Below are 18,998 nucleotides of genomic sequence, written 5' to 3'. Positions count from 1 at the left end.
AGGGGCATTTAAAGAGATTGGGGGCGGGGGATCCCCCAGAATTATCCCATTACCTTTGAGAAGCTACCCTAAAAAGGAGAACCATATCGGTTTAGCGGTTAGCGAGATCCTTCGGTACAGACAGATAAAGATACTATTTATTATAAAGATTTAAATATTTTGAACCACTTTAAAAAAAATAACATCAATATGACTCTTTTTAATAAACGTTGTTGTTACAGGAATGGCGCCTTGGTAGAGAAATACGATGGAGACAAATCCCTTGACTCCCTGAAAGCCTACGTTAAGAAAATGGTTGGAAAGAAGTCATCAACAAAGAAGAAAGAGAATAAAACAAAGAAGAAAGAATTGTAGAAAGGAACAATATGCATATTTGACTTTTAAAATAAGGCAGAATAATAAAATTAACGTTTAAACTAAAGGGATGTGCCTAGAGTTTTAAAAGCTTTAAATAGTCCTTTTCACCTAAAATCTTTTCCACTGTGACTTTGAAACCGATTAATATCCGCTATGTAGGTCGACCTTTAGAAATTATAGGTTGACTCCTTTTTAAAGTTTTTTGGGTTATTCTTGTTTAGGTTGAATTAAGGAAAACATCGGTCGACATTCAAAAGTTTTTGTGTGGGCTTAAGTTAATAAGTATTTGTCTTATTTTAAAAGTCAAAAGTCTAAATAGGGTTATTGTATTTAAAATAGTCTAAAATAGGATTACAAAACTAATAAGAGCACAAAAAAAAGAAAATAAGCATAAAATAATATTCAATTTAATTTAGAAAATTATAAAAAAAACCAAGGAAAACTTTAATCAAAATAGCATTAGATTAGATATTTAAAACTTTAAAAGTAAAATTTTGTGATTTTAAATTGATGATTTTTGCTTATTTTCATACTTTTTACAAAAATAGTTAATTTTTTTGTTTTAATTTTGCTCATAGACTGAGTTTAATTTTATTGTTTTTGAAGTTGTGATCTATTAAATAAAAAATGTGGAGCAATAATTAAATAAATTTGATGTGATTCTCTGATACAAATAGTAAAAAAAGCCATCAGTAGTTTGAACAATAAAATAATTTGAATAATAATTTAATATCACAGGGAATAAATGTTGCACAGTTTTTTTTTCATAACCAGACGTTTCTAAATATGTAAATTTCATTTTTGTAGGTAGGATTATTTCAAAATAAGATATGAAATAATTAAATAATTTTGATTTTCTAAAAAATCTTTGAAAAATAGTCCCTGAGATATTCAATAAAATATGTGTCTCATTTTTTTGTGCAGTCTATAGATTTGTGTAACGAAATGGTTTTTTTCATCATAAAGAGTAAAAAATATTTAGTTTTATGATTGTTAAATTTGATTGCATTACTTTAAAGGTATTTATTTGTAGGGTGGTTAACTAAAAATTATTAAAAACTGGATCAGCATTGATAAAATTAAGGTTTGGTATAAAAAAAGGACTTCGTTTGACGGTGAAATGTCTGCTGCAGTTTTCACTCAGCTGTAGATTCTCTAAAAATAGCTGCTGCTTTGCCCTGCTTGATTGATATTAAATATCAAAACTTCAATGATCTCCATTTTATTGTGTTATTATATTAAATTACTATGATTCTGTGATTGAAATATTTATTGTGTAGATATTGTTTCTGTGTGTATTTTCAATAAATGTCTGTTAGCAATAGTTTCTAGTATCAAAGCACAGTTAGGACTTCTCAGACAAAAGTAGTGCAATCAAAGGGTTGTTTGTCTTCTGGATGTTACACAACCAACATGTAACTCTAGATGATCACTTGAAATCGAAGGAGAATCCCGCCCTAATTAGGTAATATCGAAGCTTCTCGTTATCAATTTGTCCGTCTGTCAGTCTGTCATATTTGAGGAAATTGGATTTACTTAGCTACTAATTAAGATAACCCCTGATTTTTCTTGTCAGTATTATCATCACTATTAAACATCTTTTAGTGTGAAACAGGTCTGTCTTTTAAACAGTAATCCTTATTTAAAAGCAAAGCTTTCTATGATAAGGGCAGGTCCTCCGTAACGGTTAGCTTTTTCATTAATTTAGACATGTCAAAATTGTCCAATCGATTTCAAACTTTGAATGGTGATTCCTATTATAGTTAGGTAGGATTTAGGAATCGTATCAGCTCTAAAAATGGTATCAGAAAATCCGTTTACAACAATTTGTCCTTATTCAGAATATTCTGCTTATTCAGTTCTGACACTCGTTAATGTTCGTTTGTCCTACCGTTTCAGTGATGTTGTCACCCTTGTTCTATAACATTTGATTTCCACATATCTTACACTACTTATGGATAAGAATGTACTGAAACGACAATCATGTTTTTATGACAAGTGATATTAAATAAATAATTTTAAATGTCCACCCCGAAATTGTGGAAACGTGATTTACTCAGCTTCTATTCAAGATACACAGCTGAAACTTTTTGTCAACTTTCCCATCATTAATGAGCTAAATTAACTATAAACATCCATAGCAGCCGGACTGCCTTTTGATTTTTGGCTATTTTAAAAGGTGTTCTCTCTCATCAACAATAAAAAAATATATCTTGAGCCTCAGACAGGCGGATATACATCGTTTTTCTTTGTATTATAGATCATTATAGTTCAAAATGAAAATAAGAAGAAAGTATTTTTCCATGATTTATTAAAATCAAAGGCAATTGTCATAAAAATACAAATTATTTTTAAATAACATACAATTTCTTTTAGACATTCAGATTCTTAATAACATATATATGATATTTATAATTCTTTAAGACCTTCTTTTTCTTTTTCAATTATATTAGTTTTTATTTGAAAATCTTTCGGTTCATGATTTTTAATGTTTGTAATTGATTTTTCTTTAGTACTTGCTCTGAGTTCTATATCATTATCTATTCTTTGGCTTGTAGCAAAATTATTAAGAATACTTTGCTTTTTAGACAACTTTTCTACATCTGTAACTTTTCTAATTTCATCTAGATTCATTTTACTTTTAGTTTCATTAAGCTTAAGATTTTCCAACAAAATTTTGTTCTTTGCACTGGCTGCTCTGAGACTTAGCGCAGGTTCTGAGGACAGCTTGCTACTTAGGCTGGCACGCAGGGTGTCAAATGCGGAACCTAAATTAAATTATCATTATAGAATTTTAAAATATCATTGTCGGATCATGTAAAGAAAACCAAGTAGCGGGTTTCTTCGTATTTTCATAGTAGCTTTTGATAGGTTATTTCAAGTTAGGTGAATGATAATATTTGCCTCGCAGGGTAAGTAAATAGGATCCGCAGAGGCTAGAAATAGGAGAAAAGCTACTGTGAAAATAGGACGAAACATGCAACTTCGTTTTTTTTTTCCATAGTCCAAATATTTTACATAATTTCAAATTAGTAACAGATGTACGGTTTCTGAGATTTCATCACTTTTAAATTGTCATGCCTGGAAAGTGTTTCAAAAAAGGAAAAGGGCAATATACGGAGTAAATTTAAGAGGTTGTTTGAGCGAGGTTGGTATGTCACTCATACCTATACTCCCTTCCTCATTGGTTCCAATGTTTGAGACAATTGTTTAGTTCCTGCGAGGCCCTATCCCTTAGAATTTACATTTCGACGGAGCCCCTGTATTCCTAGCTTAACCTGATATAAAAGGCATAAAAAAATTGCATTTGTCTGCAAAATAGTATTTTTTTTGTCAAAAGTTAACGTGTAATGTACTTTAAGGAATGGTTTGATTTATGATTTACTCGGCTGTTATCTTAGATAGTTGGCTATTTTTTACGTAGGGATTGTGGTGCCTAATTTGTTTGAGCTTTTCTACTTATGGATGTTGCCACCTTTGTTAAAAGAATGTTTACCTAGTCTTCTTGGTTTTGGACTATTAAAAACAGTTTTCAACTTCTTAAGAACATTCTTCTTGCATACAAAGATGATAAACAGAAATACTCCTCTGATAAAATGCAGTAAAATATTATTTTTTATATTTTATTTGATGATTTTATATTTCTTGTATGGGTTTTATGACAATTGCATTCTTATTTTTTGGACTTGTTTATAAGATGGTTTGCTTATAACATTGTACTTTGTTGTCCTAGGAATCAGTGTTTCCAAAAAAGCGGACAATTATATCACATAAATTTTTTTAACATGTGTAAAATGGTCGTATGGACATTCTGGTAACGATTATAGAATTGCTACGCTTTCTAAATCGTACCTAACTACTACAGGAATTACCATGCAAAGTTGACAATTCTAACATGTCTAAATAAACAAAAAATGCTATTCGTTCCGGACGTACACATGGACGGACCGACCCTTATTATAGAAAAGCTTCGCTCTTAAAAAGATTTTATATAAAAAATAAATTATGCTTTCCTGAGTAAGTTTAGTCCTCCCAAGATTCGATAAAACACTAAAAAATATTATTTAATTAAATTTCTTGTAGTAGCTGTCTCATCCTCTTTTCAAGAAAGCTTTGTTTTTCAAGCTCAGAATTACTTCCAACTATTATTCCCTGTTTCCTTACAGCAAATGTTGTCATTGGTTGACAGGTGAGCATGGGATCCCTTTGAGTAGAAAAGTGTGGATATAAGGAAAAATGATAGGTTTCTTTAGACGGCATTTTTAGTCAGCAAAGTAAAACATTAGCAATTATAATTTCATAAATTTGTGTTGTCTGTTTTATATGCCTATTTAATTACGTGAACATTTTAATATTCCCTAGCGGTCATATTTTACTTCTTTTATATTCAAGTTAATCCAAAGATTTAAGAATCGAGCTTTATAGCTTATTTAAATATACCAAAGTCCTGACCTTAAAAACATAATAATCTGATATTAATAAAATATTCTTGATATATATTTAAGTTTTAACATAACTAATTAATTTTGTATTTTCAGGAATATCATAATAGACTGTCAATAAATCTATATACCCACCTGTTGTTTATATGGTCCTGGTTATGGTCGGATGTTTGCCTTACTAAGATCTCAAGACTTCTGTTGTCTTTGAAGTCAATGCTTGACCAAAATTGCTAAATGGTCAAGACAGTAGCTTTGTTTGTCCGTTCGTCAATACGTTAATCCGTTCATTAACAATAAAGGGGAAATGTGATTTTCTCTACTGCTATTTAAGTTAGGCTTCTGAATTTTTATTGAAGAATATGTGCAACAATTTGCTTTGTCCGTCGGTATGTCGAGCAGACTACAAAAAATATAATTGCTTATCTTTATAATGGTTTCGTGATTTTTTTTTGCATCTGATCCATAACTCTCTTTTTCTGTTTGTCCATTCATAATTATTGCTTCTCTATCATTGATGTTATTTCTAAAAATTCTACTATTTATATTACCTTCCGAGTAAATATTGGCAGAGCACGATGTATTCATTGAAATGGGATCTAAAAATGATAAACAAAATTAATTTTGAAAATAACATTGCTGCGACTGATATTTTTTCTTATCAAATTCCCTTAAGCCTTTGTTGTTTGTAGCTGAAGTAATCATCTTTTAACTGGTCTTGAGCTTTGTGTTTATGCAGCTGTCTCTAGCTGACTTTGATAGAAATAAGACTTAGGGAGGGAGTGGACATTGGGTTGCTTATAATGTGGTATTCGGCGACCCTGAGCCATGTTATATGGCAACCCTGACCTCGGTTCGGAGGAGGGCCGAGGGCCCTCCCCCGAGTACCGGGGGAAGGGGTCCACCTGACCCCTCCCCATGCTTTGAAACTAATTATAGATTTGACAGCCGCATTATGGCTAAGCTGCATTGTTTGGTTCCCCCACCCCTTTCCAGGGATGGGGGATAATTGTTGTCTATTTTGATTAATGTATGTATAGTTATATTGATTTTGATTTAGTATTAATTATTCCAATCTGTGTATTTATTATTTGTTGTATTATAAAGTAGTAACCTTTAGACTCTGAATAAAGTATCATCTGAATAGATTCTGTTTGTTATTTGGTGATAGCTAGAGAAGCCCAGCTTCTCTATAATTATACGTGTCCACGTCTGTTCGCACTGCCGTAGTCATTTGAACTTGGGTAACGGCCATTTAACCGAGACGGTTACCACAATAACACTAGAACCCAAAGTTTTAGAATACCGTTTTCTTTTTCGGTGGCTTAACAACTTTTGGGACTTTTAATGACTTTTGATTGGTTAGCTCATTAAGTTGAGTGTCCATACGTTTCAACCACTAATTGTAATCTACAGAAGGGTTAATTTTGTACATCAATTAATTGGCCATATTTCTATCCCTTCAGATCCCTAGATAAGGCCAGGTAACCAATGCAGTAGATTTGATAATTGTTACCTGTTGCATTATGAACTTCTTTTAAAACCATAGAAGAATTGGTTGTGCCCTGAACAATCGTACCAAATTAAGTTATAACTTACAGACAAACAAATCTTCCATATATACACATCATACTACAAACATTATTAAAATATTAATATTTTGTTGGCCTGGTCCTGTGGTTCAATAAAACTGGAGTTAATCAAGACAGATACTGATTTCTTATTTTACTCTTCCGTGGAGAGATGTCCATTACACGATGCAATGGATAACTATTCTTAATTTATGGATAGTCCGGTCGTCAATTATAACCTGTGTATGATTGTGTTGTCCATGATGATGGTGGAAATGATGAACAACCTCTCCAAGCCATAGCAGACCAACAACCAGGAATAACTTGGTATATAGCTTCTACAAATTAAATAGACTAATGTTAAATACACTCTATAAATCATCCAATAGGAAAATCGTGGAAGAACAACCCGATCATATTGAAGTGTACATATTAGGTTAGTTTAGGGCTTTGGCATGTATAAAAAAGTTTTAATAGTTAGAAAGCGAAACAACAGTATAACAATTTAGATGTATTGTTATATCTATTTAATACAAGTGATTTCAAGCTGAAAAATTTACAAAAAAAATAGTTTTATTGGAATTCAGCCCACTCGGGAACCAAGCCACGGAATTCAGCCCAGCGGGATTCAACCCAAAGAAATTCAGCCTACATGAGATTAAACCCAAGGAATTCAGCCCACACGGGATTCAACCCGTGGTATTCAGCCCACACAGGACTCAACCCACGGAATTCATCCCATAAGGGATTCAGCTCATTCGGGATTAAACCCATCATGCATCATGCATTTTTTTTAATTTGTGAAAAAAATGTACTAAATTTTTTTTGCAAACTATTTTTAGATGAAAATAAAAATAAATTTTAGAAGAAAAAATTAACAATGCAATGGAGAAGAAAATAAAAAATTTCGAGAAAAAAATATTAGAAATTTTTTTAGAAATTAATATATATTTTGGGTGTGGACTGAATTCCGTGGGTTGATTCCCGTGGGGGCTGAATACCGTGGGTTTAATTCCGTAGGGTTGAGTCCTGTGTGGCCTGAATACCGTGGGTTGAATACCGTGTGGGCAGAATTCCGTGGGTTGAATCTCATATAGGCTGAATACCGTGGGTTGAATCCCGTGTGGGCTGAATTCCGTGGGTTGAATCTCATATGGGCTGAATTCCGTGGGTTGAATCCCGTGTGGGCTGAATTCCAATAGAACCAAAAAAATATATTTTCAACGCAAATAAACATAGATCAATATATTAATATGAAATTTTCAACTGGTAAGTCATTAAATCTAAATAAATTTTTAAGAAGCCTTTGAACTGTTAATTCCAGTGTTCATTGACTTTATAACGTAATGTGTACGGTAAGGAAACATTCAATATGTAGAAAAGCTTTGCACTAAAAGCTTACAAGTTGTTCTTTGGTCTTCTTATTTACTCTGCTTTCAGGTTTCTCAAAATCTTTCCTACAAACAATTTTTTTTAATACAATGTTTCGTGATATTTAAAAAGGAAATAAAATCTAGTATGGCTTCGAAACCGATTAAAATCCTCTGGACTAGACTATCAAAACTGGTTTTAATCTTACATTTTTTAAAAATTTAATTTCCGTGGAAAGATTCTATAATACAATGCATAAATAACTATTAGGTGTTTTTTTGTGTATTTACCTCGTAGATGTTCTAATTCCTGATGTTTTCCTTTTACTAAACAAATGTAATTCAACATTTTACCAAAACAAAAAAAAACTGTGAGACAATTTATTATATTTTCTAATTTCTATTAGTTTGTAAATATATTACATCGTGCCTGATAATGATAGACAGAATGATAGAGAGGTACAGAATACAGTTTATACCAAGAAGTAGAAGTACAGGCAGATAGACATGGTACCTAGATTAGATAGAATTATAAACAGGTACAGAATATAGTTTATGCCAAGGAGTAAAAGGAATGTCAGGTAGACATGGTACCTAGATTAGATAGAATTATAAACAGGTACAGAATATAGTTTATGCCAAGGAGTAGAAGGAAAGGAAAGGCAGGTAGACATGGTACCTAGATTAGATAGAATTATAAACAGGTACAGAATATAGTTTATACCAAGAAGTAGAAGTACAAGCAGGTAGACATGGTACCTAGATTAGATAATATTATAAACAGGTACAAAATATATTTTATGCCAAGGAGTAGAAGGAAAGACAGGTAGACATAGTACCTAGTTTTGATAGAAATATAAACAGGTACAAAATATAGTTTATACCAAGGAGTAGAAGTACAGGCAGATAGACATGGTACCTAGATTAGATAGAATTATAAACAGGTACAGAATACAGTTTTTACCCGCGACCGTGGCTCAACACGTAGCGCATCCGCTCGACGTCGGGAAGGTGATAGGTTCGAATCTCGGTCCGACACCGCGTCATAACTAAAGACGTTAAAAATGGTTCCTACTGCTGCTATGTCAGGTGCGCGACATAAATAGTTAGAGTAGGGGGAATGCCTTGGCCCAAAACAGGCGCAACTCACTACCATGCACAGTTAGGACTTCTCAGACAAAGGTCGTGCAATCAAAGGGTTGGTTGTCTGATGGGCAAATGGATGCTTTACACCGCAATCATAGGGCTTAGGGCTAACAACCCTATCCCATATCCATAAAAAGCCACATTGTTACAGAAACACTGACAAATTGTCAGCGGCCTATGCTCCCCCTGTGGAGTGAAAAGGGCTTGTTACTTTTTTTTACAGAATACAGTTTATACCAAGAAGTAGAAGGAAAGGAAAGGCAGGTAGACATGGTACCTAGATTAGATAGAATTATAAACAGGTACAGAATATAGTTTATGCCAAGGAGTAGAAGAAAAGGCAGGTAGACATGGTACCTAGATTAGATAGAATTATAAACAGGTACAGAATATAGTTTATGCTAAGGAGTAGAAGGAAAGGCAGGTATAATGGTATTCATTCCGATCAAAACTAGAAAAAAATGTTTATAAAAAGCTATAAAAGAATAACAATTACCTTATTCTGTTTTCATGTGTTGGAACAAAACATTCTCCTAATAAGAAAAAGAATATTCTTTAGTCGGTTCTTAGTCCTTAAATAATCTAGGAATAGTTCCTACAGAATAATATCATAGGAAAAAGATATGCTGTAAGGAACATTGGTTTTCACTTTGTATCTTAAGTATTATAGCAGAAACTCAATTTTATCTGCGAATCCTAACATTTTTTTAAAGATGACTTCACCAGCTTTCATTTTTAGATGCAAAGCTTTAAATACAGAGCCCCTAGATGCTAGAAGCGAAGCTACTAGTTAAGTAATTTTGTTTGTTAGTTGTAATGCTCATTCTTAAATAAAAGGTTTGATAGAAAGATCCCGATAGCTGCTGAGCCGATTTGGTTTTTCTATTCAGTGACGTTTTCTATCTACTTTTGGGGAGGTTCATTATCCCTCCTATATGGTGACCAAGTAATTTTTTTCTATTTCTTCTATATAGAAGTATATCTACATATATATGTGAAAAAGTTGTTAAAGATTATATTTATCTTTTTTTATTCTTGTCATAACTTAATAAACTGTAACAAAGCAATTTCCTCAGGCCAAAACTTGACAAAAGATACCAACAGGAGCGCAGCTGCTTTATAATGTCGAAGTAAATACTTTCGACCGTCCATCATTACGGCAAAACAAGTTACATATGTTTCACATCCTTTATTCCTTTTTTTAACAATTTGGTTCTAAACATTTTCATATTTACTGTAAAATACTTTACTTTCTTGTTTTAAACAAATGCGCACTTTAAATGGATTATTATGGATTTTACCAACCTCGACTTTAGTAAACAAGGATGATAATTCAAATGAAAATCCAAAAAATATATTACCTTGAAAATGACCAATTCTAGGATTAAGTAAAGATTCATTGGGCAGGTATACTTGGAATACTCCAAGCAGACAAGAACCTAAGTAAATTAGTTCAATTTTGGTAATGTTTTGTTCTGATGTATTTGGTTTTAGTGTGTTTTTAAAGAAATGGTGGGGTATACTCCTTTTCACGACATCCCTCCATATGGAGCGATGATTTTCTATAGCTCCTTCAAGGAGCTATAGCATAGCCTCTCATCATATGGAGCGATGTGAAAGCCCCTTTTAAGGAGCGTTCATATCGCCCCTTATGATAAGAGGCTATGCTATAGCTCCTTCATGGCCTCTTAATAGCTCCTTTAAAGGGGCGTTCATATCGCCTCTTATGATAAGAGGCTATGCTATAGCCCCATGATGGCTCCTTTATAGCCTCTACATCGCCCCTCCGTAGTCCCTTACCTTAATTTATATAACAACCCACTTGATGGCCCCTACATCGCTCCTCCATCGCCCCTTCTCCAAATTTATATTACATTGTACTTTGATGGCCCCTACATCGCTCCTACATCGCCCCTTCATCGCTCCTACATCGCTCCTACATCGCTCCTACATTGCTCCTTCTCCAAATTTATATTAAATTGTACTGTGATGGCCCCTACATCGCTCCTACATTGCTCCTTCATCGCTCCTACATCACCCCTTCATCGCTCCTTCTCCAAATTTATATTACATTGTACTTTGATGGCCCCTACATCGCCCCTCCATCGCTCCTACATCGCTCCTTCATCGCTCCTTCTCCAAATTTATATTAAATTGTACTGTGATGGCCCCTACATCGCTCCTACATCGCTCCTTCATCGCTCCTACTTCGCCCCTTCATCGCTCCTTCTCCAAATTTATATTACATTGTACTTTGATGGCCCCTACATCGCCCCTCCATCGCTCCTACATCGCCCCTCCATTGCTCCTACATCGCTCCTTCTCCAAATTTATATTAAATTGTACTGTGATGGCCCCTACATCGCTCCTACATTGCTCCTTCATCGCTCCTACATCGCCCCTTCATCGCTCCTTCTCCAAATTTATATTACATTGCAACTTGATGGCCCCTACATCTCTGCTACATCGCTCCTTCATCGCTCCTACATCGCCCCTTCATCGCTCCTTCTCCAAATTTATATTAAATTGTACTGTGATGGCCCCTACATCGCTGCTACATCGCTCCTTCATCGCTCCTACATCGCCCCTTCATCGCTCCTTCTCCAAATTTATATTACATTGCAACTTGATGGCCCCTACATCGCTCCTACATCGCTCCTTGATCGCTCCTTGATCGCTCCTACATCGCCCCTTCATCGCTCCTTCTCCAAATTCATATTACATTGCAACTTGATGGCCCCTACATCGCTCCTCCATCGCCCCTTAATAGCCCCTTACCTTAATTTATATAACAAAGCTCCTATATGGCCTCTCTATCGCCCCTTAATAGCCACTTAATTTAATTATATAACATTGCCCCTACATAGCCTCTCCATCGCCCCTTAATAGCCCCTTACCTAAATTTATATAACAAAGCTCCTATATAGCCTCTCCATCGCCCCTTAATAGCCCCTTACCTTAATTTATATAACATAGCCCCTATATAGCCTCTCAATCGCCCCTAATAGCCTCTTACCTTAATTTATATAACATAGCCCCTATATAGCCTCTCCATCACCCCTTAATAGCCCCTTACCCTAATCTATATAACATAGCCCCTACAAAGCCTCTCCATCGCCCCTTAATAGCCCCTTACCTTAATCTATATAACAAAGCTCCTACATAGCCTCTCCATCGCCCCATAATAGCCTCTTACCTTAATTATGTAACATAGCCCCTACATAGCCTCTCCATCGCCCCTTAATATCCCCTTACCTTAATTATATAACATAGCTCTTACATAGCCTCCCCATCGCCCCTTAATAGCCCCTTACCCGAATTTATATAACATAGCCCCTAAATAGCCTCTCCATCGCCCCTTAATAGCCCCTTACCTTAATTTATATAAAATAGCCCCTACATAGCCTCTCCATCGCCCCTTAATAGTCCTTTACCTTAATTTATATAAAATAGCCCCTATATAGCCTCTCCATCGCCCCTTAATAGCCAATTTATATAACATAGCCGCTACATAGCCTCTCCATCGCCCCTTAATAGCTCCTTACCTTAATTTATATAACATAGCCTCTCCATCGCCCCTTAATAGCCCTCCATCGCCACTTAAAAGCCCCTTACCTTAATTTATATAACATAGCCTCTACATAGCCTCTCCATCGCTCCTTAATAGCCCCTTATATCCTCCTTCAAAACAATTATACACCTTCCCAGGATCTATTGGAAGCTACCCTATAAAGGAGAACCATATCGGTTCTGCAGTTAGCGATCTTCTTTGATACATACAGACAATGATCCTGTTACTTTTTATAAGGATTAAAAATAAAATGGCCTAAAGCCATCTCATTACCCATAGGAAGCTTCACTGTAAAGGAGAACCTTGTCGGTTTAGTGGTTAGCAAGGTACAGACAGACATACATACAGACAAAGATCCTGTTACTTTATTATAAGGATTAAAATAAAATAGTTATTAACCTCCCCAGGACCTATGAGAAGCTACCCTATTAAGGAGAACGATCTCAGGACCTATAGGAATCTTCACTGTAAAGGAGAACCATATTGGTTCAGCGGTTAGCAAGATCCTTCGGTACAGACAGACATTCATACATACAGACAAAGATTCTGTTAATTTATTTTAAGAAATACAGATAAAATTGTTATAAACCTTTCCAGGCCTAAAACCATCTCAGGACCTAATTTCTGCCGTTGACAACTCGAGTTAAGTTACTATATTATTTTTACAATGTTTAACTTATCTGTTATTATTGGCTGACGAAAAGTTTGGGCAAAAAAAAAGATATATTCTTCAATGAAATATCTCTCCAGTATAATTTTGGCAAGTGCTAATTTATTAAGAATAAAGTTTGCCACAAATTTACCAAAAAATCTCATTGTCATTTCGCCAGGGAGGATTGGGATACTTCCCAAAGTGTTATAAGTTGGCTTATCCAAGAGTGCTGTCTAGTCTCCAAAGTTTTATAATACCGTTTTCTTATTCGTTAGATTAACAACCTTTGGGACTTTTTATTGTTTTGTGATTGTTTAGTTCATTAAGTTGAGTGTCTAAATGTTTCAACCACTAATTCTAAACTAAAGAAGGGGTAATTTTGTGAATCATCAATGGGAATAATTAATATATAAACATACATATATATACAGTGTTTTTTTTTATGAGAACATTTTTGAAAGCAATTTTACCCTACTTATAGTTATCAGAATTTAATGATTAATGGCTTATTCTCTTCGTTTTTTATAACCATTAACAGAAAAGCAAAAAAATATTTCAGTTTTTATTTAAAAAGTACAGTAAATTCAAAATTTCAAAACATGGGTGTCAACATCTAAAATAGTTATTTCTCGCATCCTATTATAAACAGCTTTCCGCGGATATAGAAAGTACAATTATGAGATTAAAACTAGTTTTTTTAGCCCCGAGGTGCCGAAGGCACCGGCTAAAAAAACTGGGTTTAATCTTATGATTGTACATATCTATATTCGTAGAAAGCTGGATATAATACGATGCTAGACATAGTTTTTTCGTATGGATGAGAACCGGTTCCTATCCACCGGATTCAAATGAATACGAGAAATGGTTTTAGCGCATTTTTCTTATGCTCAAATCTTCTACCCTTTCCAAGAATGGAGGGAGTACATTGGGGGGCCAGTATTCCCTCCCTGGTTGAGATATGGCCTTCAAATTTCAAAATGTTCTAGTACATGTCACAAATAGTATCTATATAAATTTTTAGCTCTATATCTCAACTTTAAAGCGTTTTGCAGCCATTCTTGCAAAGGTAGATTATAAGAAAAATGCACTAAAACCATTTTTAGATGTTGACACCTAAGTTTTAATTTTTTTAATTTACTGTACTTTTTGAATAAAAACTGAAATATTTTTTGCTTTTCTATTAAAGGTTATAAAAAAAGAAGAGAATAAGCCATTAATCATTAAATTCTGATAACTATAAGTAAGGTAAAATTGCTTTCAAAAAAGTTCTCATAAAAAAACACACTGTATATATGTATATATATCATTTTATCGACAATCGTCTTATCCCTGTAGATCTCTGATTATCAGAGCATTTTTGAAATATTTGCTGCTTATTTTTTGGCTGCCTTTGGCAAAATAATTTTTTTTCATAAAAAATGTATACAAAATTATCGTATTAATTTGGTAAATATATCATTGCACTTGAATTATTTTTAAGTCACTAACGGCTAATCCCATAGATGACCCTAGGAGTACTTTAATGAATAGATGTGGTGGAGAGGGGGGGGAGGGGGAAGGTTAAGAATTTAAGGGAAGTGATACCTTCCGGGGGCTGAAAGTGTTGGTCCCCTCCCCAAAATGAAAACTTTTCCTGCGAGTAAAATAAGCTTCAATGTAAAGGAGAAGCATATCGGTTCAGTTGATACTGATAAACATCCTGTTACTTTAATGTAAATATTAGTTTAAGGATAGTCTGTATAATCTCAGGGAGAAAGGAAACATTAGGCAATTTTTACAATAGTCTCCAAAGTTTTATAATAAAGTTTTCTTATTCGTTGGCTCAAAACTTTGGGGACTTTTGTCATATTTTGGTTGTAGTGTTGCAATTTTGTGTATCGTTATTAGGGATGGATAAAAATTTATCGGCCATTGTCTTATTCCTTTAGATCCTTGGTATAATCAACTGAATAACAGTTCCAACAACAAAAATTAAGATATTGCTTCGCTTTTTATGGACAAATATTTATTTTATTTTATTAGGGATGGATAAAAATTTATCGGCCATTGTCTTATTCCTTTAGATCCTTGGTATAATCAACTGAATAACAGTTCCAACAACAAAAATTAAGATATTGCTTCGCTTTTTATGGACAAATATCCTGTTATTTATTAAAAGGAAAAAAAATAAACTATCTTAAAATCATCTCAGGACTCAGCGGTTAGCAAGATCCTACGGTATAGACAGACAGACATACATCATATCGGTTTAGCAGCAAACGAGATCCTTTGCTACAGACAAAAAAAAACTTTGTATATTGACTAGCGGCTACGCCCCCAGCATCTATTGGCTCTGTATTCAAAGGGGAATGAATAAAAGCCTAAAACCTTCCCAGGACTTAAAATAGAATAGCCTAAAACCATCCCTCGACTTAAAATAAAATAGCCTAAAGCCATTACAAGACAAATATTAAGCTTACCTGAAATAGAAAGCCCAATCTGTTTAGTAGTTATTGAGATCTTAAGTTTCAGAACAGACAGCCTTACTAACGTGGACAAACGCAGGATATTTCGGACAAATGTCGGAGTGGACATTATATAAGTAAAACGCAGAAGTGTCTATAATATCTTAAAAATTAGGTTTCAACAACATTTGTTTAGTTATTTCTATACAGGTTAGGTTAGGTTAAGATATAAATATACAAATAAGCCCCCTGCAGGGGTTAGGCATATAAAAAAAACATATTTGACAGTTGTAAACAATGTGAGAAAAAAATATGTTTTAGTTTAATGAAATGTTCTATCTGTTTCAAACCTTTGCCTTTCGATAGAACTTACCTACTTTGGAAAACTGTCAGACTGATTTTAAAATTTCAGTCTGTGAGAAAAGATATTCAAGATTTTTTTGTTTTTGTTTTGAAAGATTTTTATCTTATAAATAAAATAAAAGACACTCCTGCGTTTTACATAAGCAATGTCCACTCCGACGATTGTCCCATTCCTAGGTTTGTCCACTCCAACGTTTGTTTATGTTTTACTACTTTATATAATAGGATAATATGTATTCTTCTTTTATATTTCTCTTTTCTTATTCACTTGCAGCTGCGCTCTTTTTAATGTAAGGAGGCAGAAAAATAGCCTAAACCAATTAGGGGCTTAAATCTGAAAATGAAAAAGCAAAAAACCATCCCATGACCTATGTGAAGCTTCCCTTAAATGGAGAATTTAGTCAGTTTATGAAATTTTTAAGCTTCAGACCAAAAAAAATACTTTTTTTGTTAAAAGAGAAACTTTTCTACAATTAGGGTTAGTCCTTTCGTCATTGCTCTTCTCATTAAGTTAAGCATGTGGTTTTCTCTGCTATTGTTAAAGATAGACTGTTGAGATTTTTAGTGAATATTCCCATGACATATGTATATCCAGTCTATAAATTATTTTGTCTGTCTCTCAATTATGCTTCAAAAGACTTAGGTTTCGTGATAATCTTTGAGTAATAGCATATTCTCTTAAAGTCTGCTCTATAACTTACTTTGTCTGTTTGTCCATTATATGATCCTTATTCAATATTCTATTTAACTAAAAAATTTCATTCTCTTAGTTTATTTTTTTTTCTTTATTTCATTATGTTATTATATTATTTATATTTATTTTATTAATTCATTATATTTTCATTATAATTTTCCTTTTTAAATGCGAAACTTTTCTATAGTAAGGATTGGTTTGTCCGTACGTCCAAACGTTTAGACGACATTTTCTTTAATTTAGACATGTTATAAATATCCTATCGATTTCAAACTTTGCAGAATGATTTCTATAACAGTTGGGTACAATACTATATTCATTACTAGAAAGTATGTACGTCCATTTTTTTGTATAATATCATTGTCCCATTCATCTGGGTTTTGGAGTAATGTTTCTTAGGACAACAAGGTTTAGTATTATAATCAAATACTAAAAATAAAATTATGCCCTTTTACTATATTCTATACTAGCAGATTCGCCCCTAGCCTCTAGGGGCTTTGCCCCAAGAGGTGATAAAATTTTTTTTTGGCGAAATTCGTAATAGGACCAAGAAAATCTTCAGCAAAATAAAAAAATGGGGGGGGATTTTTTTGTTTTTGGGGGGGTTGGGGGTATCCCACCCCCCAAGAAAATAGCCTAAAACCACCACAGGACCAGTAGGTATATTCCCTGAATAGTAGAATATAATCGGTTCAGTGGTTACCGAGATCTTAAGGGACTGACAGACGGACAGACAGACAGACGGATGGACAGACATCATTCTACTTTGTATTACAGATTTACGCTAATTTTAATAAAATTTATGTTTGACCTCCTGATATTAGAGCTTTGCTTTTGTGAATGTTGTTATCCTTGTTATCTTGCTTTTTTTTCCTTTTTCATAACCTATTATATAAAGTAGTAATCTTTTTTTGTCTGTAGAAAAGCTAACCGCTGAACTTATATGGTTCTCCTTTACAGTGAAGCTTCTTTTAAGTTCATAGAGGGTTTATAATTATTTCAAGGGAGGGTATCTCCACCCTCCCAGAAAATTCACCCCAAGAAAAATATTACCCAATCCCCTCAAAAAATCTTTTTAACTTTTTAAAAGCAAAGCTTTTCTATATTAAGGATCAGTCCGTACGTCCGTAACGGTTAGCTATTTTCGTTAATTTAGGCATGTGATTCCTGTAGTAGAAAGGTACGATTTAGAAAGTCTATAATCATTATCAGAATATCCGTACGTCCATTTTAAGCATACTAATTATTAACTTACAACAAATTTTTATGTATCAAAATTATCCGATTAATCTGATTTCTGGGATACTGATTCCTAGGACAACAAAATAGAATGTTATAAGCGAATCATATCTATAATCAAGTCCAAAAAATGTGAGTACGTCCTTAAGCATTTTCCTGCATGTAAGCAATTTCTCAATAAATTTACTTACAATTTTGTTTCGAATTTTAAATTTATGTTCTGATTATTCAGTTCTGACACTCTACATTATTAATGTTCATTAAACTTTTTTCTACCGTTTCAGAGCTTTGCTTTTATAAATGTTGTCATCCTTGTCATCCTTTTAAAACTTAAATTTAAAACTGTAGAGGGTCACATTCCTTCCTTACCTTAATGCCCTACCTTCTATAATGAAGGGGCAATACAATTACAGAGGCTGTACAGGAGCCATAAAGGGCCTATGTTATATAAATTAAGGTAAGGGGCGATGAAGAGGCTATGAAGGGGCTATGTTATATAAATTAAGGTAAGAGGCTATTAAGGGGCGATGGAGAGGCTATGTAGGGGCTATGTTATATAATTAAGGTAAGGGGCTATTAAGGGGCGATGGAGATGCTTTGTAGGGCCTATGTTATATAAATTAAGGTAAGAGGCTATTAAGGGGCGATGGAGAGGCTATGTAGGGGCTATGTTATATAGATTAGGGTAAGGGGCTATTTAGGGGCGATGGAAAGGCTATGTTATATATATTAAGGTAAGGATTATATAAATTAAGGTAAGAGGCTATTAAGGGGCGATGGAGAGGCTATGTAGGGGCTATGTTATATAAATTAAGGTAAGGGGCTATTAAGGGGCGATGGAGAGGCTATGTAGGGCTATGTTATATAAATTAAGGTAAGGGGCTATTAAGGGGCGATGGAGAGGCTATGTAGGGGCTATGTTATATAAATTAAGGTAGGGGCGATGGAGATGCTTTGTAGGGCCTATGTTATATAAATTAAGGTAAGAGGCTATTAAGGGTCGATGGAGAGGCTATGTAGGGGCTATGCTATATAAATTAAGGTAAGGGGCTATTAAGGGGCGATGGAGAGGCTATGTAGGGCTATGTTATATAAATTAAGGTAAGGGGCTATTAAGGGGCGATGGAGAGGCTATGTAGAGGCTATGTTATA

At 34.0% G+C, this 18,998-nt stretch overlaps 2 protein-coding genes across 3 annotated transcripts in view; one reads left to right on the top strand and one right to left on the bottom strand.

Moving 5' to 3' along the window:
* Nucleotides 1–1,681, top strand: part of LOC145319178 (protein disulfide-isomerase-like) — a 39,561-nt gene extending 37,880 nt beyond the window's left edge. The window contains exon 9 of the mRNA XM_080161090.1: nt 222–1,681. Within this exon, the coding sequence (XP_080017216.1) occupies nt 222–354 (133 nt within the window). The 3' untranslated portion in view covers nt 355–1,681. The remainder of the gene's footprint in view (nt 1–221) is intronic.
* Nucleotides 1,682–2,653: 972 nt separating this feature from the next.
* The window catches only part of LOC145319175 (G-protein coupled receptor Mth-like), a 59,043-nt gene continuing 42,698 nt past the window's right edge, over nt 2,654–18,998 (bottom strand). The window contains exons 21-31 of one of the 2 annotated variants that reach the window (XM_080161087.1): nt 10,245–10,322; nt 9,380–9,416; nt 8,168–8,251; nt 8,029–8,064; nt 7,770–7,824; nt 6,607–6,705; nt 6,313–6,361; nt 5,348–5,395; nt 4,375–4,407; nt 3,854–3,949; nt 2,654–3,125 (exon numbers count right to left, since the gene is read on the bottom strand). In XM_080161087.1, coding sequence (XP_080017213.1) covers nt 2,767–3,125; nt 3,854–3,949; nt 4,375–4,407; nt 5,348–5,395; nt 6,313–6,361; nt 6,607–6,705; nt 7,770–7,824; nt 8,029–8,064; nt 8,168–8,251; nt 9,380–9,416; nt 10,245–10,322 — 974 coding nt within the window. In that variant the 3' untranslated portion in view covers nt 2,654–2,766. The remainder of the gene's footprint in view (nt 3,126–3,853; nt 3,950–4,374; nt 4,408–5,347; nt 5,396–6,312; nt 6,362–6,606; nt 6,706–7,769; nt 7,825–8,028; nt 8,065–8,167; nt 8,252–9,379; nt 9,417–10,244; nt 10,323–18,998) is intronic. The other variant, XM_080161088.1, reaches the window with a different exon arrangement.

This window comes from Acartia tonsa, chromosome 5 (assembly GCF_053477335.1).
Source record: "Acartia tonsa isolate MP-2025a chromosome 5, ASM5347733v1, whole genome shotgun sequence".
Lineage (NCBI taxonomy): Eukaryota > Metazoa > Arthropoda > Copepoda > Calanoida > Acartiidae > Acartia > Acartia tonsa.
Note: the sequence above shows the minus strand (reverse complement) of the source record. Positions and strands in the feature narration are given on the sequence as shown.